The 26370-nt window shown below is 37.2% G+C and overlaps 5 protein-coding genes across 7 annotated transcripts; 1 reads left to right on the top strand and 4 right to left on the bottom strand.

Moving 5' to 3' along the window:
• Window positions 1-6956: 6956 nt before the first annotated feature.
• On the top strand, window positions 6957-8772 carry LOC106312444 (transcription factor MYB1R1-like). Its single transcript, XM_013749969.1, has 4 exons — window positions 6957-7325; window positions 7441-7649; window positions 7996-8338; window positions 8480-8772. The coding sequence occupies exons 1-3, from the start codon at window positions 7073-7075 to the stop codon at window positions 8320-8322; spliced, it is 789 nt and encodes a 262-aa protein (XP_013605423.1). The 5' UTR covers window positions 6957-7072; the 3' UTR covers window positions 8323-8338; window positions 8480-8772.
• LOC106312443 (transcription factor MYB35) lies at window positions 8547-11288 on the bottom strand. Of its 2 annotated transcripts, none has more exons than XM_013749967.1 (3): window positions 11008-11288; window positions 10810-10936; window positions 8547-10731 (listed from the first exon to the last, which is right to left on the bottom strand). In XM_013749967.1, exons 1-3 carry the CDS (start codon window positions 11120-11122, stop codon window positions 10029-10031), a joined length of 945 nt encoding a protein of 314 aa, XP_013605421.1. In that variant the 5' UTR covers window positions 11123-11288; the 3' UTR covers window positions 8547-10028. The 2 variants fall into 2 exon arrangements, with proteins under 2 accessions (XP_013605421.1, XP_013605422.1); XM_013749968.1 differs by having other exon boundaries at window positions 10813-10936.
• A 360-nt stretch (window positions 11289-11648) lies between these two features.
• Window positions 11649-16219, bottom strand: LOC106312645 (uncharacterized protein DDB_G0283697-like). 2 transcript variants are annotated; one of them, XM_013750240.1, is made up of 12 exons: window positions 15636-16219; window positions 15429-15539; window positions 14863-14949; window positions 14732-14769; window positions 14573-14654; window positions 14287-14393; window positions 14048-14204; window positions 13652-13744; window positions 13393-13516; window positions 13287-13329; window positions 12993-13184; window positions 11649-12890 (listed from the first exon to the last, which is right to left on the bottom strand). In XM_013750240.1, the coding sequence occupies exons 1-12, from the start codon at window positions 16059-16061 to the stop codon at window positions 12092-12094; spliced, it is 2259 nt and encodes a 752-aa protein (XP_013605694.1). In that variant the 5' UTR covers window positions 16062-16219; the 3' UTR covers window positions 11649-12091. The 2 variants fall into 2 exon arrangements, with proteins under 2 accessions (XP_013605694.1, XP_013605693.1); XM_013750239.1 differs by having other exon boundaries at window positions 11650-12896; window positions 15636-16213.
• A 2262-nt stretch (window positions 16220-18481) lies between these two features.
• On the bottom strand, window positions 18482-21836 carry LOC106307166 (pentatricopeptide repeat-containing protein At1g18900-like). Its single transcript, XM_013744042.1, has 3 exons — window positions 21617-21836; window positions 19785-21039; window positions 18482-19704 (listed from the first exon to the last, which is right to left on the bottom strand). Exons 2-3 carry the CDS (start codon window positions 21033-21035, stop codon window positions 18646-18648), a joined length of 2310 nt encoding a protein of 769 aa, XP_013599496.1. The 5' UTR covers window positions 21036-21039; window positions 21617-21836; the 3' UTR covers window positions 18482-18645.
• A 1325-nt stretch (window positions 21837-23161) lies between these two features.
• LOC106308254 (protein NRT1/ PTR FAMILY 2.9) lies at window positions 23162-25862 on the bottom strand. The gene is made up of 4 exons (XM_013745399.1): window positions 25727-25862; window positions 25370-25587; window positions 24717-25276; window positions 23162-24445 (listed from the first exon to the last, which is right to left on the bottom strand). Exons 1-4 carry the CDS (start codon window positions 25821-25823, stop codon window positions 23545-23547), a joined length of 1776 nt encoding a protein of 591 aa, XP_013600853.1. The 5' UTR covers window positions 25824-25862; the 3' UTR covers window positions 23162-23544.
• Window positions 25863-26370: the final 508 nt, after the last annotated feature.

Raw genomic sequence — 26370 nt, 5'->3', positions numbered from 1 at the left:
TTAAGATTCGAAGGCTCCGATCATCGTCCGGTATTCTAAGCTTTTGATGCCACACGGAGGAACCAAGGAAAGATTTTTCGGTTCGATAGACGTCTAAAGGATGTCGAGGAAGTCCGACAGCTGATTGAACACACATGGAACGCCTCCTCAGACCTATCGGTCGCTCTTCGCCTAGGCGCTTGCAGGAGAGCCATTGTTCAGTGAGGCAGAATCCACCACGCTAATAGTCGACAGACCATAGAAGCGCTGAGACAGAGGCTAGACACGGCCATGTCAAATGATGTCCCCGATGAGACAGTCGCAAGCATAAATAAGGAACTCCTTGAAGCCTACAAAGCCGAGGAAGCTTTCTGGAAACAAAGAAGTAGAATGCTATGGTTGACTTTGGGCGACAAAAATACAGGGTACTTCCATGCAGTTGCAAAAGGGCGGAAAGCTCATAATAGGCTTACAATGTTGGAGGATGCGAGTGGTACCCCAGTTTATGAGGAAGAGCAGATCGCTAAGGAGATAGCACGGTACTTTGCGGAGATATTTACGACCACTGGAACAGACAGAGAGATGATTGAGGATATTATCTCCCGAGGCCTGTCTCCGTCGATTACTCCAGAGACCAACGAAACACTGACCGCTCTCCCATCCGCCATGGAGATTAAAAAGGTCCTCTTTGCCATTTATCCAGACAAGGCGCCGGGGCCTGATGGCTTCTCAGCCTCCTTCTATCAAGCTAACTGGACGGCAATTGGTCCAGCTATAGTCTCGGAAGTTCACGCCTTCTTCTCGTCAGGGTTAATGCCGACATCAATTAACATGACTCAGGTCCACCTCATTCCGAAAAGCGGTGATGCTCTAAAGGTCTCAGATTATCGGCCAATCGCCTTGTGCAACGTCTACTATAAGATCATCTCGAAGATTCTCTCCCTACGACTCCGGCCAGTCCTTGGATCGATAATCTCTGAGAACCAATCAGTTTTTTTACCGGGACGATCTATTGCGGATAATGTCCTCATCACACATGAGATTCTCCATTATCTCAAAGGATCGGAGGCAAAGAAACATTGCTACCTAGCGGTAAAAACAGATATGAGCAAAGCCTATGATAGGCTAGAATGGAGCTTTATCCGGTTGGTCTTTGAGATGTTGGGCTTTGCTAGAGAATGGATCAATTTGGTCATGCAGTGCATAGAGACAGTGACCTATTCCTTCTTGGTCAATGACTCAGCTCACGGCGCAGTTACACCGCAAAGGGGTATCCGACAAGGGGATCCTCTCTCTCCGTATATCTTTATCATTTGTGGAGAAGTACTCTCGGGCCTGTGTCGGGCAGGACAACGGAGTGGAGAGCTCACTGGGGTGAAGATTGGACATCATTGCTCACGTATCAACCCCTTGCTCTTTGCCGATGATACGATGTTCTTCACAAAGGCCACCACCGGAAGCTGCGAAACACTTGCGCTGATCCTGAGAGATTATGAGAAAGCTTCGGGTCAACGGATAAATGCTGCTAAATCGTCTATCTCCTTCTCGTCAAGGACGCCACAGGAGACCCGATCACGGGTCAAACTTATCCTTGGCATTGATAAAGAGGGAGGAGTCGGCAAGTATCTTGGTCTACCCGAACTCTTTACCAGAAGGAGGCGGGATCTCTTCTCCTCTATAGTCGACAGAATCAGACTCCGGGCGGCCTCATGGTCTACATGTCGGTTGTCTCCAGCCGGAAAGCTTACAATGCTAAAGTCCGTGCTTTCGGCCATCCCTACGTACACTATGTCCTGTTTCCCACTGCCCATTGGATTATGTAAGCAAATCCAGTCAGTCCTCACTCGATTCTGGTGGGACGCGGATCCCTCGGTGCGTAAACTATGTTGGGTAGCATGGGATTCCTTAACGCAACACAAGAGTGATGGGGGCTTGGGCTTCAGAGATATCTTGGATTTCAATACGGCTATGCTGGCTAAGAACGCCTGGCGGATACTGACGTCCCCGGATTGTCTCCTAGCGCGCCTGTTACTAGGAAAATACTGCTTCAATACGAGCTTCCTCACGTCTCCTTGTCCTACCTCGGCGTCTCATGGCTGGCGAGGTGTAATTGCGGGACTTAATCTTCTTAAGCTGCAGCTTGGTAAGGCAATCGGAAATGGGAACTCTACCAAGGTCTGGAATGACTCCTGGATCTCGACGACCTCTCACATCGTCGTCTACGGTCCACCAACAGAGGCTACAAGAGATCTCTACATCTCTGACCTCCTACTCCGAGGAACAGGTGAGTGGAACCGCCACATGGTAGAGGCTGTTCTTCCCGAACTAGCTGAGGATATCTACCAAATCAAACCGAGTATTTTCCAAGCCAGCCTAACTTCTCTGATGCGGAAACACTCCATGATGCCTTTCTGCTCATGTCGACAATGGTGAGTCTCCCGCCCACAGGGGTGTCAACGTGCCTCACCTCCTGGCTTCTGTGGAATATATGGACTGCTCGGAACTTGCTAGTCTTCGAAAACAGACAGATCCCGGCGACTACCGTGGTTTCCAAGGCATGCTCTTCTGGTCGTGAATGGTTACAGGCACAGGTGCCGACATCCACACAATTGCGACCCGCTCTCTTAGAGTTCGAAATCCCGCCAACACGAATGGACGTGACGCTCTGCAATTCTGATGCGGCGTGGTCGTCGGCAAACCACCGAGCGGGTCTAGGCTGGTGTTTCACGGATCTACAATCTATTGTCATCCAGGAACAATCCCGCGCACTGGCACATATCTCCTCCCCCCTCGTAGCGGAAGCGCTGGCTATGAGGGAAGCAATGCTGGAAGCTAAGCGCGTATCTCTAACAAAAGTCTGGTTCCGAACCGACTCACGGGAGCTCGCTAGAGCTATCTTCTCGAAGTCTTATCCGGTGGAGCTCTTCGGGGTTCTCATGGATATCGAGATTCTATCATCATCCTTTATCTTCTATTTTATTTCCTTTGTTGGGCGAGAGTACAATGTTGCAGCTGATTCCCTAGCGAAAGTTGCACTCTCTTGTTCTTCCCCCGCCTTGTATTGAATCCTCTTGGTTTAGATATATTAATGCATTTAAGTTGACAAAAAAAAAAGATGAGTATTATGATACTTTTGAGGATAAGCCACAGTTATCTTCTTTCTTTTTTGTAAAATATATATATATATATATATATTCATATTATATGGTGATTTTCTTCTGCTATAGATAATCCATATTATATGGTGATATGTTGTAAACATATAGAAAATGGTTTCATAATCTTCTGACAAGTGTTTGATCAGTGTAATACGTTTATAATATATTCAAAAATTTGGTATGAGTCATTGTTGTCTTATTGTTGTTGTGTGTATGGAACAGCCCATGTTCTTATGATGCTCTCTGGAACTCATAAAAGGGCTTGGGCTTGTCAAATGGGTAGTGCAACATCATCTTTTAAAGAAAATATCTTGTTTGAACAAATATTATTTTTTGTTAAGTTCAATAATGTGCTTACTCATGATCCACGCTCTTCTAAAATTCTAACTTAAGGAAAGTCACAAACTCATGCAAATTGGCTAAAGCTAAATTAAAAGGAGAAAAGACTTCTTTTTAGTGGCTTTAAACAACTTTTTAACTTCATCTTTGTGTGCAACCAAGAAAAGGGTAATGGTGGTGGCTTTCATTCCTGGCCAATATTTGTGCTTTTCCTTTCCTTTTTCCTTTTCCATGAAAATCTTTGATTATTAATAAATTAGGAGACTTATTTATATATTTTTAACATCCATGTTGTTGAACCCCATGTCTAAACTTGAATGGGGTGATCATGACACCACGTTAGAAGTAAAAACCACCAGAATAAAAGTAAACCTCTTTAGATAAATATTCCTATTTGGTTTAGAACACTAATTGATGGGAAATAGCGTTTTAGAAAAAAGAAAAACGATTTAATAGCTCTTGAGTTTAAAAACATAATGTTATTTAACTCTTTATAAAACTTACACAATGTTTTTTTTCTTGATAACTCCGAGTTATATAAAAAAAATTATGTTACTCTTTTCTTTTTCTTACATAGTGTTAACGCATTTTATATTTAGTAGTTAGTGCACTGAAAATAGCACTTAGATCATTAGGGACTCCAACATTGCCAAGTCTTATGAGCACTAAAAAGTGTATAAATTTGGTTTAGAATATCTAGGTTGAATTTCTAACAAAACAAATTGATCAACATCGATTATGAGTACAATAACTCCTACGAAAATTTATATTTTATTATTTATTTTAAAAAGTAAAAAAATCTATTCAGCATCACCATTCTACAGAAGTTGTGAGTCCATTTTATCTGAAAAAATGTGGTTAAACTCAGTTTGTATAAGTTTTTTTTATAAGATAAAAATCATAAATTTCGCTCTCAAATTAATAAAAACTAGTATTAACCCCATGCTTCGAATGGAAATATTTTTGCTTAAAACACATTTCAGTTAATTAAACTTGATAGGTATAAAATAAATTTGTTCTGTAATAGCTTGTTGAATGTAAAATTAACTACGAACATATAAAATTAAGTTTGATCTACCTGTAAAAATTTACATTGATCTGAAATAGCTTGTGGAATGTAAATATTAGTTTGATTTGAACCTTCCTATTTTACTTTTTATGTCTAGTTGTTTTAATGTTTTCCTTAATTTTGTACACATGGAAAAATATTGATCTTTTTTATACAAAAAAAAGCTTAATGCATTCTTGCTCCTATAACTTTTAAAGTATATGATACCAATTATAAGCCCACTCACTCGTCAACAAAACTAAACGATGGACAATAGATTAAATACCTTATTCATTGACACACAAACATAATGATTTTCCATGTTTTAGATTTTGTCAACCATTCTCTAAAGTTATACTCACAAATATATTTAAATATAATACAACGACTTCTACCACGTTTACATTTGTTGCTAACTTCTATCTTTATCCTCTTTCTCTCTTTCTTCTCGTTCTAGAATGCATGTACCGGTTGTTGCGATGCTTACTCATAAATTGAACTCAACACTGGCTCTCGGAACATTCAATATGAAATTATGAATCAGGATTTTGTAATCAAAGATGGAGAATATTAACTCATATTTTGTTTTTGATCTATTGGTAGTTTCTCATATTTTAATCCAATCTGAGAGAATTTGAGAGACATAAGAAGGTGGAAAAAAGGATAGTGGGCAAAAAATGATTGTGGTGGTTTGAGTAACTGTTGCACGATCATGTTTTTTTTTTTTAAAATATTATTTTGTTTTTAATGCAGAAAAATAGGAGATGAAAAAAGTTTAATTATTTTATTTTTTACCTTTTTATAAATTTTTGCCAAATGTCAAATTTTGATTTGATAGGTGACTTGTGCTTTAGTATATAAGAGATCTGTTAAAATTTAATTAATTAGTTGATTTAATCGATTATTAATTTAAGAGTGTGGACCCATAGTTTTAGTTTGCGATGTGAGGAGATTCATATTTTTGTCATTCTTCTAATCAATCATTACATATAGGTTGTGATTGGTAAAAGTTATAAGAAAATGGAGTCAGTAAATAGCTGAAAATGGTGGAAAATCTTTTTTCACCTGATTGGTAAATGTGTAGCTGAAACTAGAGTAAATTTAATTTCAAAGTAAATATTTACTCTATTAGTGCAATAGTTTAAGTAAACAACTTGCAAGATAAGTTACAACTTAATTAAAAAGGCAATTGATGGGCAAACAAGAAAAGAATGGATACATATTAAAGTAGATGAAGATGTCATGTGCGTCCAATGGCCCCATCTTGTCATCAACATATTTTGATGCCACAAATTGGAATATCCTTCTCATCAGTTTTTCATTCTGGTTAGAATTTCAATATATATCAGGACAAATGTTTCAATCAAAGAGATTGGAGGATTTAATTGGATTGGATATATCATATGAGGATGGGACTGAGACGAAGTATTCTTCTAAAACTGACTTGGGTTTTTGAGGCAACAAATCATACAAGCAACAAAAGGTTAACTTAAACAAGAAATGATTTTAAAAGGTAAATCACGTTGGATGTAATTGGGAATCGCACTGGGTTGACCAGATTCGTCTAATACTAACATCGCATTATAAAAGAGTACTTAAAAAAGCTGGAACAATATTATATGAAACAGTGAAAATATCGGCAAATTTTCATTCTGACAAACCATATATCATAAGACTAATGGCTGCGAATAAATGAGCATTAGTGCATCCAACCCCACTCTATTTTTCGCTTAAAAATAAAATTTAAAGTAAAAATATTCTAATAATACTATATTTTTTATTCTATAATAGACTGAAATTAAATTTATTCCAACTACAAAGTAACTTGTTTTTATTTATTCATCGCCCTATTTTTTATTTTGAAATAGAGTACTGTTGAAACAAACTCAAATTCTATTATAGAATTACTTTATTTTAAAATAAAAAATAAAGCAAACCAACGCAGCTGGTTTTCTTTTCCGGATACTTTACAGTATTAAACACGTTCATACTGTTTATACATTGAAAAGATTGAAGATCTACCATTCAAAATCATAATTAAACTCTAACAATAGAATTTCATGCGCATTATTACGGCATATGTCATTTACCAATTTTCTCATTTTATATTGATAATGTTTTGAAAAAAAAAGATTTTTTATTACAAAACACTACTTTTGTTAAGTTGAGAGCGACTTATGACCGATACTCATTCAATTTGATTAAACAAAAAAAAAAAGAGAGAGGGTCATTAGCAGAATATATCCAAATAAAAATAAATAAATCCAAAAGCAAGGAGGATAAATATAGAGAGACAAGTACGTCACACAGGAAACGAGTGACAAACAAATAAATTTCGGACACGTACAACAGTGTAATAATCTTGTTTTAAAATGAGCCACGTGGCTTCCGGACACGTTTATAAAAATAAACAGAAGTAAGCTCAGATCCACTCACACCTACGTCTCTTTATCTGTACGGTTCTAAAGAGATTGAGAAAGTGGTAATAATAAAAAAAAAAAAAACCAAAACAGACGCAAGGGGGCAAAATCGGAAAAAAGCATTCAAAATGGCCGCCGTTAGTAGCTCGTCGGAGACCGGAGGCGGTGAGAAAGGAGAGATCATGTTGTTCGGAGTTAGAGTCGTGGTCGATCCGATGAGAAAGTGCGTGAGTTTGAACAATCTCTCTGATTACGAGAAGTCTTCTCCTCCGGAGGAAGAGATCCCCAAGATCGGAGACGGAGACGCCGCCGGTTACGCCTCCGCCAATGACGCTGTCCAGATTCCGTCGTCCTCCGGCGGAAACCGCGAGAGGAAACGAGGTACTCTATCCTTAGGTTGTGATTGAATCCGTGCATGTTGGATTGTCTGAATGAAAAAGTTGGCTAATTGATTTGTTGTTAGGGAGCTAATCTATGGTTTGATTGGACAAAACAGGAATAGCATGGACAGAGGATGAGCACAAGATGTTCTTGCTTGGTCTGCAGAAAGTAGGCAAAGGAGATTGGAAAGGGATATCTAGAAACTTTGTCAAGAGCAGGACGCCTACTCAGGTAGCTAGCCACGCTCAGAAGTACTTCCTCCGCCGGACCAATCTCAACCGTCGCCGGAGAAGATCTAGCCTTTTTGACATCACAACCGAGACGGTAAACCTCTAATCTATTCCTAATTCAATTTAGTTAAGCTAAATCATTAGTTTAGTGTAGCTTAGATTAGAGACTCTGCTTTCTGAAAGTTCTTTCCTTTCTTACTCAATATTGATTAATAAAGTTTCCTTTTTTAACAATTTGTTCTCTAGAGAAGTTTCTTTTTAGTATTTCCTCTTTAGAATTAAAAGATAGAATGAAATGTCATAATGGTTTTGTTTAAATTGGGAATATATGTTTTCAAGCTGTGCTAGAAAGTGATTAATTGAGTTTTTACAAATATTATTGTATGAAATGGATACCAAACAAAAAGTGTGTAACAGTTAGGTGTGATTGGTTTTATCAGGTTACAGGAATGGTGCACATGGAGCAAGATCATCATGCTCAGGACAACTCATTACTACCTGAGACTAACTTCAGCTCTGGACATCAGGTTATGCAAGTTTTCCCTGAAGTTGCAGTGCCGACAAGAACTGAGAAGGCACCACGGACGGTCCCAGTAACCTTCCAAGCAAATCCTCCATTCAATCTAAACACAGATGCTCCGCTTTCTCTCAACCTCTCTCTGTCCTTTAATCTTAATGAACAATCCAACTCAAGACATTCGGCTTTCACTATGATGCCAAGCTTCAGTGACGGAGACAGCAATAGCAGCATCATCAGAGTTGCTTAGACCTATAAAAGCCAAGGTGAATCCACAATACCTTGCTACTTTCTTTGTTTCTCTGTTCTAGTAGTACATAATAGGTTTAGAGTTAGTCCTTTTTATCTTTCTTTAAGCCTTACTTTTGTCAAACTGTTATGTATTTTGTCTGGAAAAAAATAATCAGGGGATAAAAGAACAATAACAACAGAGGAAGGGGCTTTAGAGATGGACGAACTGTTGTTTAGGGGTTCTTCATCATCTATGTTTTGTATTGTTTGTAAAACTCTGCTCTGTGTGTGTGGTTTGTTTTGTGGTATGTAAGTTAAAAGAAGTTGTGACTCTCATGTGGCCCATCTCAATCAATGGTTGGTTGGTGATTTGTGGGGCTTTCTATATCTTATCTTTTGGGATAAGCTAAAATGTATGTATGTGGTTCATCGAATATCTTATCAGGATCACCTTTAATTCCATAAATAATGTAATGTTCCACTCTGACTTTTTTTTGATGGATTTTTGTTTTCTTATAGATGATAGTTAGGACTTGGGTGTAGTTAAAAAGTCTATATGTGCTTCAACAGATATCTCTGAAAAATAAAAAGAATCAGAAAATAAGTCTTTATAAACCATTCTAAATTTGCCAGTTTTGGGTTTCAACCTTGGTTCAAAAATTTTCCATTCCAAAAATAGGAACATAAGTAATAATGGTGGGCATAACATAACCTCCTGTTTTTCTTCTCTGCCACCATCTCAAACCTTCATGTCACCTTTCCAGATCATGTTCTCAACTCTTGCTCTCTCTGTGGTTGCTTCTATCTTCATGATAAGCATTTTGCAATCACAATAATGTCAAGAAGTTCATAGGACAACAACTTGGAACATTCCCACACTTCTTAATCTATGCTATCCTTGAATGGGACCATCTCGCTTTCTTCTCTAACCAATTCGTTAAGTTCTTCGACCTCAAAAATTATAACCACTCTTTCTTTGGTGTTCCTAGCCCCTCTCCTAGAGTCTCATTCAATCAAAGAACCTTGGACTTGTCTCGTATCTTAGTACTCAGAACTGTCAGAGAATGAAGATTTTTAACACGAAAGGCGCCTCAGGGGACTCAGTAGTCAGTTGATGATATAGAACACCGAGTTTTGCCAAAGGAGGTAAGCAATAGATTCTTTGGGATTCCACTTTGTGACGCAGCTCAGAATAGTCCAAGATGGTCTGTTCGATTTATGAAGAAGTCTCTGATTGATCATAATGGCTAAGAGAGTGAAGTGTTGGATGGAGATTCGATATTTCATCCTTTGAAAGAGACAGGTTAGATTGGATAGAAATCATAGGATCATAATGACTAGTATCACTCAGCTATGAAACATTAGATCTAATGTCTTAAGAAAATTGAGTAAAATAGTAAAAGAGAAAAGTCAAAATAGGAGTTAGGATTGATGATGCAACTGTGAACAATCTCAAGTCCAAGTTTGCTCTTTGAATCTTTTCATTTATGTTTTTTGAAATTATCTTTCCTCATTTAGATTTTATAGCAATAATCATATACACTATGTATGATAATAGGTAATGAAAAAATCAACATTAAAAAGATTTCTTGAACCCAAAATAACATTAATAAGATTCATCTCTTTCTCTATTTTTTGCTTCTCCATTATAATAAAGCAACTGTCTCTTTATTACATTGTTTCTTTATTTAGTAGTTGAGACTTGAGAAGAGGAAGAAAAATAAACTAGAAATGAAAAGGCTGATCCAAATAGCTTGGAAACCCCAAGAACAACTCTTTTTCTTTAGCTATAATCGACTCAACGAACCCATTGCTTAGAGACTCTTCTTCGATTCGAGCATCTGGAGCTGATGTATTAGCCACTGTAGCTACAGCCTCTGCCTCAGAGAACTCATTACCAAACAAGTTGTCTAATTCTTGATCAGGATAGTTCTGTTGGTTTTCATTAAAGGTTTCTTGGTCAAGAAGAAAGTCAGACCAGGTGAAGTTAACCTCCGAATTCTCCTGAGCTATGGTAGAACAAGTTGAAGAGAACAACGGAGGAGAGGAGTTAGAAGAAGAGGAAGAGGCGTACATAAACGTAGACTCGGGCTTGACTTGGTTTGATGACTCGGTCATAAGCTTGATTGCTTGTAGGTGAAACATGAGATCTCCTGAATCATTAGATTGTTGTTGTTGTTGTTGATGAGAATCTTCGTTGAGGGAGGGATTAGGTCCAAGAGATCCGGTTTGGTTCATGGGATTAGGGTTTAGGGTACCACCACCACCACCGTTGATGTTGCCGTATTCAGCAAGCACATGAGAGAAAGGACGGTGAGTGACATGATCTATTCCCATTTGGGACAGTTTCTTCTTTAGTTTTGAGTTCCAAACCATCTTCACTTCTTCTTCTGTCTTTCCTGGTAGATGTTGTGCAATAAGTGGCCATCTGAATCAAGACACAAAAAAAGATAATCAGAATCTGTTAAATCTATTTTGAGTCATTCAAGATATATATATATAAAACAACCTGCTTCCCATTGCTGCGTGCATCTTGATGATAAGATCTTCTTCTTCAGGAGTGAAGCTCTCATGCTTAGCTCCTGCGTTATCAGTCTTTCTCACTCTGCAGCTCTTCCCACATCTCCTAAGTCCTATAAATGTTCACACACACACATGTATATATACCATGTCAACATCATAAATAGAGAAATGTTTCTGCAACCTATTTTCTTAGGAGTGGATCCGTTCTTGGAGGAAGATGCAAAGGCAAACTTCTGGGAGGCGTTATCTTCATCTGTCCAGGGATTCTTTGATTTGGAAGAGCAAGATCTCACCATTTTTCTTTAAAGAAAACTTTTTTATAAAGGAAGTTATTACTAGTATTGGTTATTTAAAAGCTTTTCTTAACATAGATGAAGAATGAGGCATGTAATAAGAGTTACAAAGGGAGTGTTGTGAAGAAGGAAGGGATTAGGAGAAATGGGTTTGAAGGTATAAGAAGCGTGTGTGGCAAGAAAGGCATGAATATTCTTCATCTTTCATAAAATTACATATGCATGATTTCTTTAATTACAAGTATTATTCCACTTTTCTTTATTTTTACACATCTTTGGTTCCAACTTCTTTATCACAATTCATTATATTATTTTAAATGTTTCCTAATAAAATTTAAATTATAATGAAATTGTTGATATCGAAATTTAAAAGGTAGTGGTAATTTGAAATATATGAGTTCCTTTGGTAGTGGTAACAGGAAAGACAATATATTTGAGTCTTCTATGATGATAGTTGATAAGACGAGTTTGTGTAATCATATAAATCTAACTTCACGGAATCATGGGCTTTTTAAAGCTTATGAATGTGATATGGGACAAGGCAAAGTCTCAAAGGTACGCAGTTTTACCAAAATCCCAAGAGACCATGAACGTGTTCGTACAAAAGTTAGAAAAGGTAGATTGTACACATAATAATTCCACAACATTAAACAGCTCTTAGGAATCTCTGGTTCACCCTCTTCATTGTTTCTTTTTTCAAGGTAAGATAAAAATGCTAACCTAATCTACACATACTTCATCTTAGGACTCTCTGCAACAGTCTCCACTTCACTTCTTACCCGCTGCCTGAATAAGTTGACAACAACAGAGCAGAGATGCTTGAATGCAGAACAAGCCAATGAAGTATATATCTTACCGTTTAACTTCTCCGGAAATGGGGTTTGACCAGAAATAAACTCGTGAAAATATTGCTTATATCATACAATGGTACCAGATGGAGCTTTCAGACGAAGAGAGGTCTCCATGTCTTGCTTATGAATTGTCGCCCTTATCATCTTCCTTCAAGACTGTACTTGGACCATCATCAAAACCAGATACAGGAGCAAGCTCGTTTAGGTCGAGGAAACGCCTTTTGCCTACTACACCCTCAGCTTCTTCTTGGCCTGTGCCGTTTGATTTGCTAAGTTGATTATTCTCAGTACCATTTGTCGTCTCTGCATAGTCATTGACCTCTCTGGGCTTTTCTTCTTCAGAAGATTTTGTTTCAGGGTCATTTGCATTTTCTTCGGAGTCCTCACTTTCCATAGTGAAATCCCCATTCCCTGTTTCATCAGAATGTTCATCTGGCTCAACCAACCGCTTACGTTTTGCCGCTCCTGTAGCTTCTTTGTCTGATTCTGAGAGCTCATATTGTTGGTAATCGATTCTTGTGGCTCTTTTACTACGTCTCAGGCCTGGTCGTAAATCCTTTGACCTTGATCTTGACTTAGTTTCTCTCCGTGGCATTTTCTTAGCCCTTCGGGGTTCATCATCACTATCTTCTTCGCTATCGCTTAGAGAATCTTCCTCCTCTTCTTCTTCTTCTTCTTCTTCTTCTTCTTCCTCGTACTCGGCATTGTCTTCATCCCATTTGTACTCTTCATCTCCTTTATCTCCCTCTTCCTCTCCCTCAGAGCCACTAGAAAACTTCTTCTGTTTACGCTTCCTCATATATTCTTCATCATAAACTGCTTCCCCAACAATGTCATCATCGCTTTCAAATTCCACATCATTGTCTGAAACAGTTTCAACAAAGTCGGTAGCTGAATACCGCTGGGACCGTTGTCTGCGCCTATTACTGTCACGACATTATATTCAGTTAGTTCGGACTAAATTCCCTCCAAAGTTCTGGGGGGATGACTGAAGGTGAAAAGAAAAATGCAAGGGGTCTTGCCTTCTGTCCAAGGACTCATCTCTCTGCTCATCGAACTCATCATAGTCGGCAGAATCAGAAGATTTGGCATATGCTGTATCGTTCACAGGCTCAGTAGGGTGGGTTGAACTTGTCGATCTGCCATTCTCAAGAGCGTCCAATCTGGCTGATTCTCTTCTGTGAAGTAAAGATTCTGGTGATGGATGTTTCATCCTGAGATAGTATTTTACCAAAACAAGAGGAACGTAAGAGGCAACAAATAATAGTCACCAAATAACAGGAAATCAACAGCAGAAATTTATCACTCTGGCGTACTTTGTTATCTTGATAGCTTCATTTATCGACTGATCATAATCATCTGCAACAAATATTAAACGTTTAATCGGGCATCATGAACTTCCAACAAGTTCGAAAACCTTACCAAAAGTGTATCTAACAGGTTTCCTATCACGGAGAGAACGGCCAGCACCATGACCGTCGACAACCAAACAGTTATCAAGGAGAAGCGCCTGTCTATGTTGTTTTTTCAACAATTTTTCTTTCCTCTGACAGAGGAACACAAAAAAAAATGACAATTGATAAGAATTATTCAGCCACAGACTTAGTTCAGTAGTGGAATACTGTAACCAAGGTGAAACAGAAACAGAAAAGAAAAAAAAAAGAAGAGAACAAAATGAAACCTTGTGTTCTTTTTCAATCTCAGGAAGCATATCTCTCGTTAACTTCTTCCCTAGAGAAACTTCAATTCTACTACTACTTGAATTCAGCTTTTCCTGCAAAACAAAGAGACAAATTATCTCAATCAGCAGTACATACATAAAAACTTATACCTATTGTCTATTATAATAGTCTAGTCCTTTAGAGAAGCAAAGATCAATTGACAATCAAAACGAGAGAAATTTCATAAGCAAAGAAGATTAATATTTGAGTGTATAGATAACACTAGCCATCACAATCACATCAGAGTCAAGCAACCATATTTCATTGCGCGAATTAACTACAGACAGCCATATGGAAGTGTCCTAAGCAATTAATCTGGCAATTCAGAATCATTAATTGTAGTAGAAGAGACTTACAGAAACATCCTGGAATTCGTCGAAATTAGTGGCAACAGCTTCCCATTGGTATGTTATGTTAGGAAGAATCTTGGAACCCTTCGTTTTGGCCTTAACCACCTCTGCCTTCCTTATTTCCCGATATAAACGGTGACCAACTAAGGGATCATCCTCATACCTTAAATAAGAAAAACAACGGATGCTATCAGATATATGCAAACAAGTGAGTGCTCTTTACGTCTCTTGTATTTGCCACAGACCAAAAATTAACTCCATGTGAATCACCCCCAACGCGATCTTTGCGAAAAGCTGACAGATGAACACCAGTTTTAAGAGAGTTGTCTATGTAGCTCCTGATATCCTCTTGCTGTGGAAATTCACAAAACACATCGAAACTGTCAGTGTTATAACGATCTTGTTTTCAAGTCAATCATTGGCCTCGCATCAGCGAGCACCACAGCTTAATAATGGACATCATATAGTGAGCATATATAACGAAAATTCATTTTCAACTGCAAAAAGATTGACATACAGCAGCAAAATTACCTCAACACGAATATCACATAAAGCTTTCAAAATCACCCCACGAATGGCTGGATCAAAAGATTTGTACACTTCAGTCTCCCGCCTACATGATTCAGACAACAATCTCATAAATGATTCCTAAACAGTTACCATAAGATTCAGAAAATTATAATAACTCACCCTTGAGAGGCAACAATAGGAAGGTCCCCTTCTGCTACCTAAACAAGTAGGCAAAGTTCATGTCAAAATATGATGTAATGCAAAAAAAATGTACTTCCTCTATCATTTCAAAGATGTTCAGCAGTTATTACCCAATGCCAGCAATCTCTTATTTTTCTGCACAAGACAGTGACCCAGGTATCACGTGTGAGGGCCATTCGAGTTACAGGAGGAATGGCCTGCATTTTGAAAAGAATAAAAATCAGTAAACTGCTAGGCAATTTAGACATTCATAAGTACAGATTACATCAGATTTCAAATCATCCATATAAAAAAGGATTCACATGAACCATGCACAACAAATAAAATCATGATATCATTCAGGAAAATGATCAAAGAATTCAATAAGTAAACTCTAAAATGACTAAACAAAGCTTTTCAAGTGATCCTGTACTGGGCAGCACAAGCCTATAAGGTGTGTAGGAGAAAAGCTAGCCAAAAAACATTGAAAGAGTTAACCTTTAATAGAATGTGACCCATTCAATACGCTAATAGAAGGTTTTTATCACTAGTTCTTATACTAATAAGGGCCAACACTCCCAGAACGTACATTGAAGTACATTAAGGTTAATACAGACAGAAACCAAAGTAAACCAACAACACTTAGGAAAAGCATCAATAAGACACAAAAAGCATGTTAAGAGAGTAAAGCACCAACCTTTAACAGAGGAATATGAATGTCACTCAAAGTATCGTTAGGATTCAGCAAAGCCGTCTCAAACTCCTCCGCTGAAAACTCCACATTGATTTTCAAAAGCGGTCTAAAAACCTTCACCACCCATAAAAAAAAAAAAGAGAGCTTGAGAGTGAGTGAGTGAGTGAGTGAGCTAAGAGAACAATCAATTGAAGACAACAAATAGCTCACATGCAAGAAGTTGAGCACGGAAGCAAGTTCCCACATAGACCTAAGATTCCACCGCGGCATCTGCGAAGCCTCCGGCGGCGAGACAAGCGAAGTAACGATCTTGCTTCTCCCTGAACTTCCTCCAACGCATTGTATCTGACTCTCATCTTCCTCCTCATCCTCCTCCTCTTGCTCCTCCGCTTCCTCCACCTCTTTCTTCCGTTTACACTCCTTCTTAGGCTGCTTGAGCTTCCTCTCCGCCGCTTGCTGCTCCCGAAGCCGCTGCTGCGTCCTTAAAGTGCAGGCGCGCGAAGGCCTCGTCCTCCTGAGCGGCGTGGTTTCCTCCGTGGGGGGTTTAGTATTGTTGACCGGAGAAGTATCGTCGGCGGGAGGGTGGTGGGTGCCGGAGACGTCGTGGTCGGGGACGACATCGGAGGAGGAACCCATTAAAGAAGAAGGTGAGATCAAAGAGAGATTGAAATTAGGTTTTTTTCTTTCAAGAAAGTGTTGGTTGATTTGAGAATTTTTTTAGGGCATTGTGGTGGAAATCTAAATCGGTTAACTTAAAACAAAGACGAGCAAGAAGAAGGTCCAAAAGCGTCACACTGGTGATGGTTTAAACGGTGTCGTTTTGTGGATCTGGGGAAGGACAAAAAAGCTGGTAAATACTGTAGGTCTTAATTGAGACCACTTCAATAGAAATATAAAAAATCATTATGAATTTATGAATCCCCTATAGTATAATTGCCAAGTGATTTTGCCACATTTCCTTTCTACTATCAACTTTACAAAACAAATATGACATGCCTACTGAAATTGATGACATGTCTTATAGTTTAATATGACATGGACAATTGCATTTAATGTTAATTTATATTTTTAGTAAACTTTTTAAAATATGGTAATAACTCATATATTACATTTAATGTCAATTTATATTTTTGAATTTTTTTTAGAATATGAAAATAACTCATAAATCATCATTAAAATAAATATATTCAAATATGGCATTATAAATTTTGAAATTTAATTAATTATATATTTTTAAATTATACAATTTTATTACTAAAATTTTTAAAAATGTATATAATTTTTTTAGAAAATTATAAAAATTTAAACGTAAAATCATTATTTTCTTATATATCTACAAATTTTATAAATATTGTTTAATTTTAATTTTTTGTAATTATGCAGCTTTTACAATTTTATTTAATATATTTAATTATATTTTTGGTAAACTTTTTAAAATATGGTAATAACTGATATATTATATTTAATGTCAATTTATATTTTTGGAATTTTTTTTTGAATATGGGAGTAACTCATAAATCATCATTAAAATGAATATATTTAAATATAGCATTATAAATTTCGAAATATAATTTAATTATATATTTTTAAATTATGCAATTTTATTACTAAAATTTTCAAAAATGTATACAATTTTCTTAGAAAATTATGAAAATTTAATCGTAAAATCATTAATTTCTTATATATCTAAAATTTTTATAAATATTGTTTAATTTTAATTTTTGGTAATTATGCAACTTTTACAAATTTATTTAATATATTTAATTAAAATAAATAGATAGAAAAATCTATTTAAGATTATAATTTCAAATATATACATGCATATTCTTAAATATAATTTTTATGTTTAATTAAATCAAATTTATATTAAAATATTGATACGAAAAAGAAAATTTACAATATTAATAAAAATTTATTTTAAAATATAATTTATATTTATCTGTTAAAAAATATTTTAAATTTTTTTACTGCAGGAAAACACCTGGTCATACTAGTGATATAAAAAGTAACAGATATAAATACTGACAAATACTCTAGAATAGCAATAAAAAATTTTTTGTCATAAATATAGACTTTAAAGATCAAAATGACCAAAATATTTCATTAAAGAAGTAAATATACATTTATACTCATGAGGTTAACTAATCCAAACCTTAGGGTTTAGAGTTAAGGGGTGTGGATTTGGGATTGAAGTTTAAAATTTTATAAAATAAAAAATAAATATTAAAAATTTGAATATAAAAATTTTAAAAATAGTTTCAAAAAGTATTTTCGAATTACAAAAAAAAAAATTTGAAAAAAAAAATCAAAAAATAAAATTTCAAAACATATAATCTAAAACTATAAAATTTTATTATTATTTTATATATATATATATATATATATATATATATATATATATATCTAGGGTATTAGAGTTATTTTACGTATTAAATAAAATATTTTGATAATTTTTCTCCTCTTCGTCTATTTTTGTGATCAAAATTTGAAAATTATCTATTTAGGAGAATTGCTCATGAATATTTAGTACAATTATTAATTTTCTAAATAGTGCAGTGATTTGAATATTGCTCTAGAGGTAAAAAAAAGGTAACTCTTGATTTATTCAATTTACATAAATAACTAAGAAAATGATTTGGGAAATATAAATATTAGATGAGAGACTACATGATTATGTAAAGTAAACGATCTCTAAATGGTAAGGTTGGTCACAAATGATCTTCTCTTAATTAGATCCAAGGAGATATAAGTAAAATGCTGACACTTGGTTCTTTCATTGATACTTCATTTATGTCACACAACTAAATTATTAAATTCACATTTAAGACTAGAAAAAAAAAACTTTGTAAAAAAACTCACAATAATATAATTAGACTTTCCTTGTTCCTTAACATCGGCTCTACCACCAGTGCCTCCTACAACACCAAACTTCTTTTTCTTCTCTATCCAATGTACATCAGCAAGTCTGTAGCATTTTTTTTCTTCTTTTATTTTTGGAAGAAAATGTTTTGTAAGAAATAATGATTCTACATCTAGATAAATCTAGGAGTTTGTTACCTCATTTAACAGTTTATTGCAAGAGGAAGATACAACTGAAAAGCAGAGGACATAAAGACTGGAGAGCAGTTTCAGATCTATCCCTAACCTTAACTTATATGAGTTACAAGCTAAACAAATCATAAATAAAGAAATAAAGTCTAAAATGTAAAACAAACAACACTTACAGCAGATGCATCCTCTCGACATAAGACTGAACCAGCCACCTGTTAAGAGCCTCACCACATCCAACGAAACACCCTGAGTTCCCACTCTCCGTGAAAAACGGTGAACCAAAGACGTTGAGCAGCTCTTCAACGGCTTGTCTAACCATCGACGTACCCGTGACTCTACTACGCCTTCCCCAACCAGTCACTATATCAATCCTCGCAGGTCCACATCCCGAGACCAACATCTGCTTACGGAACCAAGCAAGCGTCCTAGACAACGCGGTCACCGCAGTCCCCTCTGACATCACATGGAGATTAATAAGCCAGTAGCTCCTGCTCTTCTCCCTCAACGCATCAGGAAAAACATTCTTCTGCGCCGCGACTTCCCAAACAGATCCCGCCTCTTCTTTCAGCCCTGACTTGTGCAAGAAGTCAACCACCGCGTCCACAAGTCCCCTCTTGCTCTCTCTGTCCTCGCTGTGCATCAAATCCAAGAAGCTGTTCGCATGACTCCGCACATTCTGCCCGTCAGGACCAGCAGACGGCATCTTGAGGAGAAACATATGCGCAGGATGACCAGTTCTCGCCATCAGCTGACCGCAGAAGCCCATGTCAAGCTTCGACCTACCATCCGTGCAACAGCTCAAGAGCAGCGTGTACGTCTGCAAAGAGGGGCGTAGACCTAACGCCAGCATGTTTTGCAACAACTCAGAAGCTTCACTTATCTTGTTAACCCTGAGGAAGGTGCTGAGAAGTGAATTGAACGTAGGAACATTAGGCAACACCCCAGCACCAAGCATCGCCTGATACCAACGCCACGCCTTCTCCACGTTACCAGCTTTCCCCCAGAGATCCACCAGAAGCCCATAAACCGGCTCATCAGGAACCCAATTCTCCTCCTCCATCTTCTTGAATACACCTTCCGCTTCCTCTAGATACCCACAGTGTCCAAGCACCACCATCACAATGCTGTAAGTCACTTTATCAGGCTTAAACCCGGCGCTCTGCATATCGCGGTAAAGCTTCAACGCGCTCTGGTAGTTCCTCGCCTTGGCGTGCAAGTCAATCATGATGTTGTAGGAGACCAAGTTAGGAGCACATCCCTTATCAACCATCTCGCAGAATAGCTTGTGCGCAGCTGGTAAATCATGATGTTGTAGGTGACCAAGTTAGGAGCACATCCCTTATCAACCATCTCGCAGAATAGCTTGTGCGCAGCTGGTAAGCGCCCGGCTTTACCAAGACAGTTGATTATCAAACTGTAAGTGAAAGTGTCGGTTTCGATCCCCGCGGCGTTCATCCTCTGGTGAATATCCATGGCAATATCTAAAAAACCAGCCTTAGCGTGAATGTCTATGAGTGTACAGTACGTTACACGGTCAGGTTCGCATCCAGACTTTTGCATTTGGTTGAACACGTTCATAGCTTCCTTCAAGTAATTAGCTCGGCCATAGCTGTGGATGAGACGGTTATAGGTGACTGTGTTTGGCCGAACTCCTTCTCTAACCATCTCATTTAGGAGCTTGTTTATAGCGCCGAACTGTTTAGCGCGGCCGAGGCTACCAAGCATAGTGGTGTAAGTGTAGTCATCGTGCTTGAAGTCAGGTTGCTTTTTTAGCCAGTAGAAGAAACCAAGAGCGTTGCCGTAGTCGTTCATCTGCATAAGGACTTGGTTTGCTTGGCGTGGACTCATCACAATCTTCTTCTCATCGCGGAGTTTTTCTAGGGCCTCTTCAGCAGCAGGGCCCCACCTGAAGCTTTTCAAAACGCTGCAAACATTCTCCACAACGTGTCTGGTATTACAATGCTGCCCTCGAGCAGCTTCCTTAGACCCTTGGAAGCTGCGACTAGGGTTTCTAGTTTTACTCTCTTTTGAAGATGAGCCAGGGTAAGCTTTGGCGAGGTCTCTTCCTAGAGCTTTCACGTTAGAAGACTTGACGCTTGTGATAGGCCGAGTTGGATCCACCATAAAGGCTTTTGGTAATAGTCCAGATACTTCACTTCCTTTATCAAACGAAGGAAGCTTACAGTTTGCTAAATCAGAGAGAATGTTTACCGCTTTAACACCGGCTCTGAGAATCTGATCCCCAATAGGTGCTGAAGAAGCTTCCTCATCCTCCTCTCTAATGACTGCTGATGCATAACTAACCGAATGTGAAGAAGACACATGTTGTGGCAATAGAGATGGCCGACCAAAATCATCAACCTTCTTGGGAACTACCGAAGGCGTGAGGACAAGACTGGATGGTCGTTTTCCAGCCTGAAGCTGCTGGCGTCTGGAGACGCAAGGTTCATCATCAGTGTGTGCACGAGAACTCCCACTAGCTGCAATCGATCTGGATCCACTAAGAATAAAGGATCTTGCTGAACTTGAAAGTTTACTAATTTGCTTTGCGGGTGTCATATCTCTGCAACAAAAATTGAAACTTTTACAGATTCAAAAATAGACTTTACAGGAGAATGATTATCAATTGAAAAAAGATATTTTAGAGCATGATTATCCGGAGTCCTTAGTGGGTTTCTTAGTGCGTGGACCCTTACAAAACTCTTAAAGATCGGTTACAAAAAATACTAATTAAGAACCGATCTTAGTGAGTTTCTTACACTGTTCGCAGGCCCCACTGACCCGCGGCAGTCCGCGATTGGTTTGCTATTTAATTTTTTTTTTTTTTTTTTTTAAAACTAAGAAACCCACGGATAATCCTGGCCTTAGAGCTCTTCTCCAAACACTGTACATTACTACAACAACTAGCTTTGTCTGAAACAATTCAAGTCTCCAACTTTCTTGTTTACTCACAAGTTAACAATAAACCCACTTCGAAATAGTGAAAATCCAAAGCTAGAATACAAAAAAAGGTCTATACTTTGCTCTGCGTCATAACATATAACACGAGGCTGAGAAGCATGTGCCTTTTGACATCTGATTCGAATCTCACAGACGTTTCTTAAGAAGAAAGAGAGACGTAAGGGAGATCAATAGAGCACCTGGAGAAAGGTGGAGTTGACTAGCTCTATATCTAGCTTATGGTTTTGGTTTTTCCCTGCGAAAATCTTCAAGGGAGATTGAAAACAATGGAGTTGGGTCTTCTCGTCAAAATTGAGAGAAGCAGCGTTCTTCTTCTTACTCTCCAAGCATATTGATCACACGACACGACGACGGTGGCTGCGAATTAAAGGTCACAGCTTTTTTCTTCTCTCTCTGTTTATATATTTTTTTTCTTTTTTTCTTTTAGTTTTCACCTCAGCTTTCACTTATACCCCTGAGTTTTCATTTGCTTATAAATAATACACAATAATCTTATTCCTTTCAGAATTCTCTCAATTCTGTTTTGCCTTTCAGAATTTTTTTTTTGTTAGTTGAAATTATTATTTTGATATTTTACTTAGATTTTGTTTGTTCCATTACAATTCGACAAAAAATATTTTGTGATCCAATAGACTTAGTATCAAATTTGTCAATTTATAAAAAAAGGTTTGTTTTATGGTATTATGAAAGAATATATGGCTTTAACTCACATAGGTTAAGCTTTTTTTTTTATTACGGGGAATTGGGGTGTATAACAAAATATCATAATTAATTATCTAACAAAAAAAAAAAATTTGCATTATTTATGAAATATATACTATATTACCCTTCTTAGTTACCGGTTAATGAAAGAAAAAAAAAACATTTTTCTTCTTCTTCTTTGATGATCAACTACCACCGCTCTTATTCCATCTTCACCGTCTTACCCTCCATCACTGTTATGATACGCTATCACCAACTTCACACTGTGCTTTGTATTTATTGCGTCTTTAATCACCACCTCTTTTTCTATCATCATCATTTCTTTTAGTTATTAACCAGATATGTAATTTTTGATTTTATAGTTTTGCCATTATATCCTTCAAAACAACCACAATCTTCTTGATACCAGTTTCCACTTTTTCTACCGTAACCACCACCACTCATATATAATGTAAGTTGTCGGTTGTACTATTCTACTTGAACAATATGTACTATGCTATTTCGTTGTTACTATTTTATTTGGATATGCATATTTTGATATTTAGATTAGAGTTTATATTTCTTTTTAGGGTTTAGTGATTAGTGTTTTAGGTTTAGTTTGTTGTAGGTTTGAGTTGATGTTGGGATAAGCACTACCTCACTCCCTGCAATCATAAATATTTAAAAATTTAAACAATATGTAATACGCCATTTGGTTTGTTACTGTTCTATTTTGATAATACTTAATATTATGTATTATGTGCATATTTTTATATTTGGGTTAGAGCTTATATTTTCTTCAAAGGTTTGGTGACTAGTGTTTTGAGTTTAGTTTTTAAAAGATTTGGGTTGAAGTTGGGTTTAATTTTATTAATTTTGGATATGTATAGTGTATTAATATATTTAAATCAATTTATAATTTCATTAACATAAAATATACCATTTATATTTATATACTATCACCATAATCAACGTGGATGTCATAACCATCACTGGCTCTAATAACATTTATTTTTTATTAAATGACAGATGCTTTTTAGATGTTATTACCGGCAACTGGCTTAAAGAAATGAAAGAACTGAAAAAAAAAAAAAAATCCTATGAGATCTAATAATGTCAAATCATATGCTATATTTTTAATTTTGTCTCCAAAATTAGCTATCCTACCAATAAAACTTTTTATTATTATTTTCTTTCACTTTTTTTTCTTCTTTGACTTTTTCTTATTTGCAACGTAGAAGCTTTGCCTGCCCTCTTCAACTTTCTCAAGTTACTTCCATTTGCACGTGTCGTTGCTTTCATGTCTTGCCCGTGATTGTCGTGTTACTTTAGTATTCAAAGAGGTTTATGTAATGTTTTGTTAAAAGGTGTGACTCAAACCCAACTGAAACTCCTAAACCCGAAGAGGCCGAAGTACATATCTTTATTACACCGAAACCTTATCAAACTCATCACAAGACTTGTCCATGTCCTTGTCTTTGACCACAACATCTTTGTAACGGTACCAATGTGAGACTAACAAGAAATAAGCAAAGTTTAGAGTCATCATACCAGCAACAAAGTAGTAAAAATACTCCAGCCTCCCTTTGTTTAAATCTTCAGGAAGCCAGTTCCCACCTGAAGATCCCTCCGTGACATCATGCACCGCCGATAACAAAAAGCTGCTAAGGTAACTCGCCAAACCAATCCCACAATAATACAAAGAACCTGCAAAGCTTCTCATGTTCTCTGGAAACTGTTTGTAGTAAAACTCCATCTGACCAACTCCAGCTAAGGCGTCTGCGATACCCATTAGCACTAGCTGAGGGATCAGCCACATAGCGGACATGGATGAGATTGCTCCTTTTCTTGGTGCAAAGCCTAGCGGCGGTCTTGTCAAAGCTACATTTCTCCTGTGTTGCTCTACAGCTGCGGACACCATCATACTTGTGATGCATAGAAACAAGCCTGCTCCAACTCTTTGTAGCTGTGTGATACCACCGTCTCTTCCTGTGTACTTTCTAAGGAAAGGTACAAGGACGCGGTCATAGATAGGTATGAAGATTGTCATTCCAAGCATCAAGAAGACTGTATAAGTCGCTGCTGGGATCTTGAAGCTTCCTGAACCGAGACGTCTATCAGATTGAAGAGACTGGAAGATTGTGTATGTTGTTTGTTGAATGTAAGCTAGGTAGAATAAAGCGGCTGAGAGCCAAACCGGAAGCACTCTGATCACGCACTTCACTTCCTCCACTTGCTGTAGACTGCAGAGGTTCCATGGGTTAGCTGGTGACCCATCTATGTTCAGCTTATCGTCTGGTGTTTGGATTGCCGCTTTGTCAAGGCACCTGCAAATTAAGAAAAACCCTAAAATGTTTATGCTTGTTCCACAAGAAAACTTGGAAGAAAGATACTCCCCCTGTTTCGCAAATAGTGTCACTTCAACAAAATGATTGGAATGTAATTATGTTCTTATTAATCATACATATTTAACCAATAATATTTAAAATAAATAAAATTATTTATAAGATAAGTGTATTTTGTAAAAAGTAAATATAATTTGCATTGAAATTTTAAATGATACTCTTTGTGTAACAGAATAATTAACTTGTTTAGTACCTAAACTGCTTTGTATGGCCAAGTTTCGAGTTCTTGAAGTCCTTTGCTATGTAGTTGTAAATCCCCTCAGAAGACGAACCAACGAGCTTTAACCTCCTTTTCTTGATCGCGACGACGATGACTCGTGTGATGCTATGAATAGGACTGCCACTAGCTTTAACCTTGACGTAAAGCTTAGAGCCAGCGAAGAAGATGATGCAACCAAGTAACATCAAGATAGCTGGGATGGCTAAACCAATGCTCCAGCTCACGTTTGACTGAACATAGACGATGAGCGTCAACGACACCATCTGAGCAAACGTGAAGGTGAAGAAATACCAATTAAAGAAACTCTCTATCCCTCGCTTTCCTTCTTTGGTCTTGGGATCAAACTGATCAGCACCAAAGGGAAGATTACAAGGCCTGATCCCACCGGCTCCGATCACCAGCAAAACCATTGCTCCGGCGAGGAACATTATCTGTCCAATGGATGGCCCCTTGCACACGGTACCTAGCTCCTTAGCGCATTTAGCTGGATGCAGCTGGTTAATCACAGCCGTTAGATCCATCGCTACAGAACCCTTTGAATCAAATAAGACAAAAGATTCATATGTTCAGACAAGAACAGTAAGATCAGTGACTGTTTTTAAAAACTTGTGTGATGAAGTGGTTACGAGGAAGCAAGCGATCATGGCGAAAGATAGGGTTTTGTAGCGGCCGAAGTAAGAGTCACAGAGGAAAGCTGCGACGATGGTGCCGAAGTTGCTTGTACCACCGTAGATGTTGACGACGGTCGCCGCCGTGATGCTCTTCATGTTGAAAACCGTCGTTAAGTATATGACTAGATTCGAGGAGCTCCCAACTATTCCAAGCTTCTCAAATGTCTCGTTTCCTAACAAATTATGAAACAGAGCATTAAGCAACTCTGTTTATAAAACTCATCTTGTTAGGTGACTTGTTCGTTTCAAGATCAGAGTTTGCATGCAAATTAAAAAAAAAAAAGTTAAGAAATGATATGGATCAGTTAGTACCAATGATGAAAGGCATGACTTTCCATCCTCTGTAGATGATCTTTGACTCATCATCCTCTCCCCCTGTAGTGTTCTCCTGTGACTTCTCAACCTCCATTGCTCTCTCTGTTTCTCTCTCTCTCTGCTTCTATGTTTCTCTCTGCTCTGCTCTCAATAAAAATGTGTATATATATATAGTGGAAAGTGTGAGAACCAAAGAGTTAATGGACATTATACCAAACCAAAGTGTTTGATTAAATATTAATTTGACTAAGAAAAAGACTACACTTTATCAAAAGGAGAGGACATGAGTTGGTATTCCTTGAATTATTTGTCAACAAACGCAATGCCTTGCCCAGCCTTATAAAGGACAAAGGGTGATCATAAAATTATATGATTTGAATTTTGTTTAACCTGATTATTTTAATTTTGCTTAAGTTTATTTTTCAATATATATATTTTTACTTATCTTAGTATTATGTAAATGTTTTTACAAAAATAGTATTTCCAATATATATATAACTGTGAGAATATAAGTTCTCATATCGGGACTAACAGCTTAAAATTAATTGTGATAAGTGGATTAGCCGTACTTTTTATATATTACGCATGTATGTTAAATTCTCGACGTGGAAGCTTATATTCTCACAATAACTATTTAATTT

Source organism: Brassica oleracea, chromosome C8, assembly GCF_000695525.1.
Source record: "Brassica oleracea var. oleracea cultivar TO1000 chromosome C8, BOL, whole genome shotgun sequence".
Lineage (NCBI taxonomy): Eukaryota > Viridiplantae > Streptophyta > Magnoliopsida > Brassicales > Brassicaceae > Brassica > Brassica oleracea.
The sequence above is the reverse complement of the archived record's forward strand: the minus strand, read 5'-3'. Positions and strand labels throughout refer to the sequence as shown.

Excerpts from the sequence above, each read along its gene's own strand:
- LOC106308254 (XM_013745399.1), bottom strand. The coding sequence starts at position 25,823 with ATGGAGGTTGAGAAGTCACAGGAGAACACTACAGGGGGAGAGGATGAT. Across the intron at positions 25,588-25,726 it reads AGTCATGCCTTTCATCATTG|GAAACGAGACATTTGAGAAG; the intron begins GTACTAACTGAT and ends ATAATTTGTTAG. Across the intron at positions 25,277-25,369 it reads CCATGATCGCTTGCTTCCTC|GGTTCTGTAGCGATGGATCT; the intron begins GTAACCACTTCA and ends TTTGATTCAAAG.
- LOC106307166 (XM_013744042.1), bottom strand. The coding sequence starts at position 21,035 with ATGACACCCGCAAAGCAAATTAGTAAACTTTCAAGTTCAGCAAGATCC. Across the intron at positions 19,705-19,784 it reads CTAACTTGGTCACCTACAAC|ATCATGATTGACTTGCACGC; the intron begins ATCATGATTTAC and ends GTCTCCTACAAC.
- LOC106312443 (XM_013749967.1), bottom strand. The coding sequence starts at position 11,122 with ATGGTGAGATCTTGCTCTTCCAAATCAAAGAATCCCTGGACAGATGAA. Across the intron at positions 10,937-11,007 it reads ATCCACTCCTAAGAAAATAG|GACTTAGGAGATGTGGGAAG; the intron begins GTTGCAGAAACA and ends GAACATTTATAG. Across the intron at positions 10,732-10,809 it reads GCAGCAATGGGAAGCAGGTT|ATGGCCACTTATTGCACAAC; the intron begins GTTTTATATATA and ends GTCTTGATTCAG.
- LOC106312645 (XM_013750239.1), bottom strand. The coding sequence starts at position 16,061 with ATGGGTTCCTCCTCCGATGTCGTCCCCGACCACGACGTCTCCGGCACC. Across the intron at positions 15,540-15,635 it reads CCGTGCTCAACTTCTTGCAT|GTTTTTAGACCGCTTTTGAA; the intron begins GTGAGCTATTTG and ends TGGGTGGTGAAG. Across the intron at positions 13,517-13,651 it reads AGATTGAAAAAGAACACAAG|AGGAAAGAAAAATTGTTGAA; the intron begins GTTTCATTTTGT and ends TTCCTCTGTCAG.
- LOC106312444 (XM_013749969.1), top strand. The coding sequence starts at position 7,073 with ATGGCCGCCGTTAGTAGCTCGTCGGAGACCGGAGGCGGTGAGAAAGGA. Across the intron at positions 7,326-7,440 it reads AAACCGCGAGAGGAAACGAG|GAATAGCATGGACAGAGGAT; the intron begins GTACTCTATCCT and ends TGGACAAAACAG. Across the intron at positions 7,650-7,995 it reads TTGACATCACAACCGAGACG|GTTACAGGAATGGTGCACAT; the intron begins GTAAACCTCTAA and ends TGGTTTTATCAG.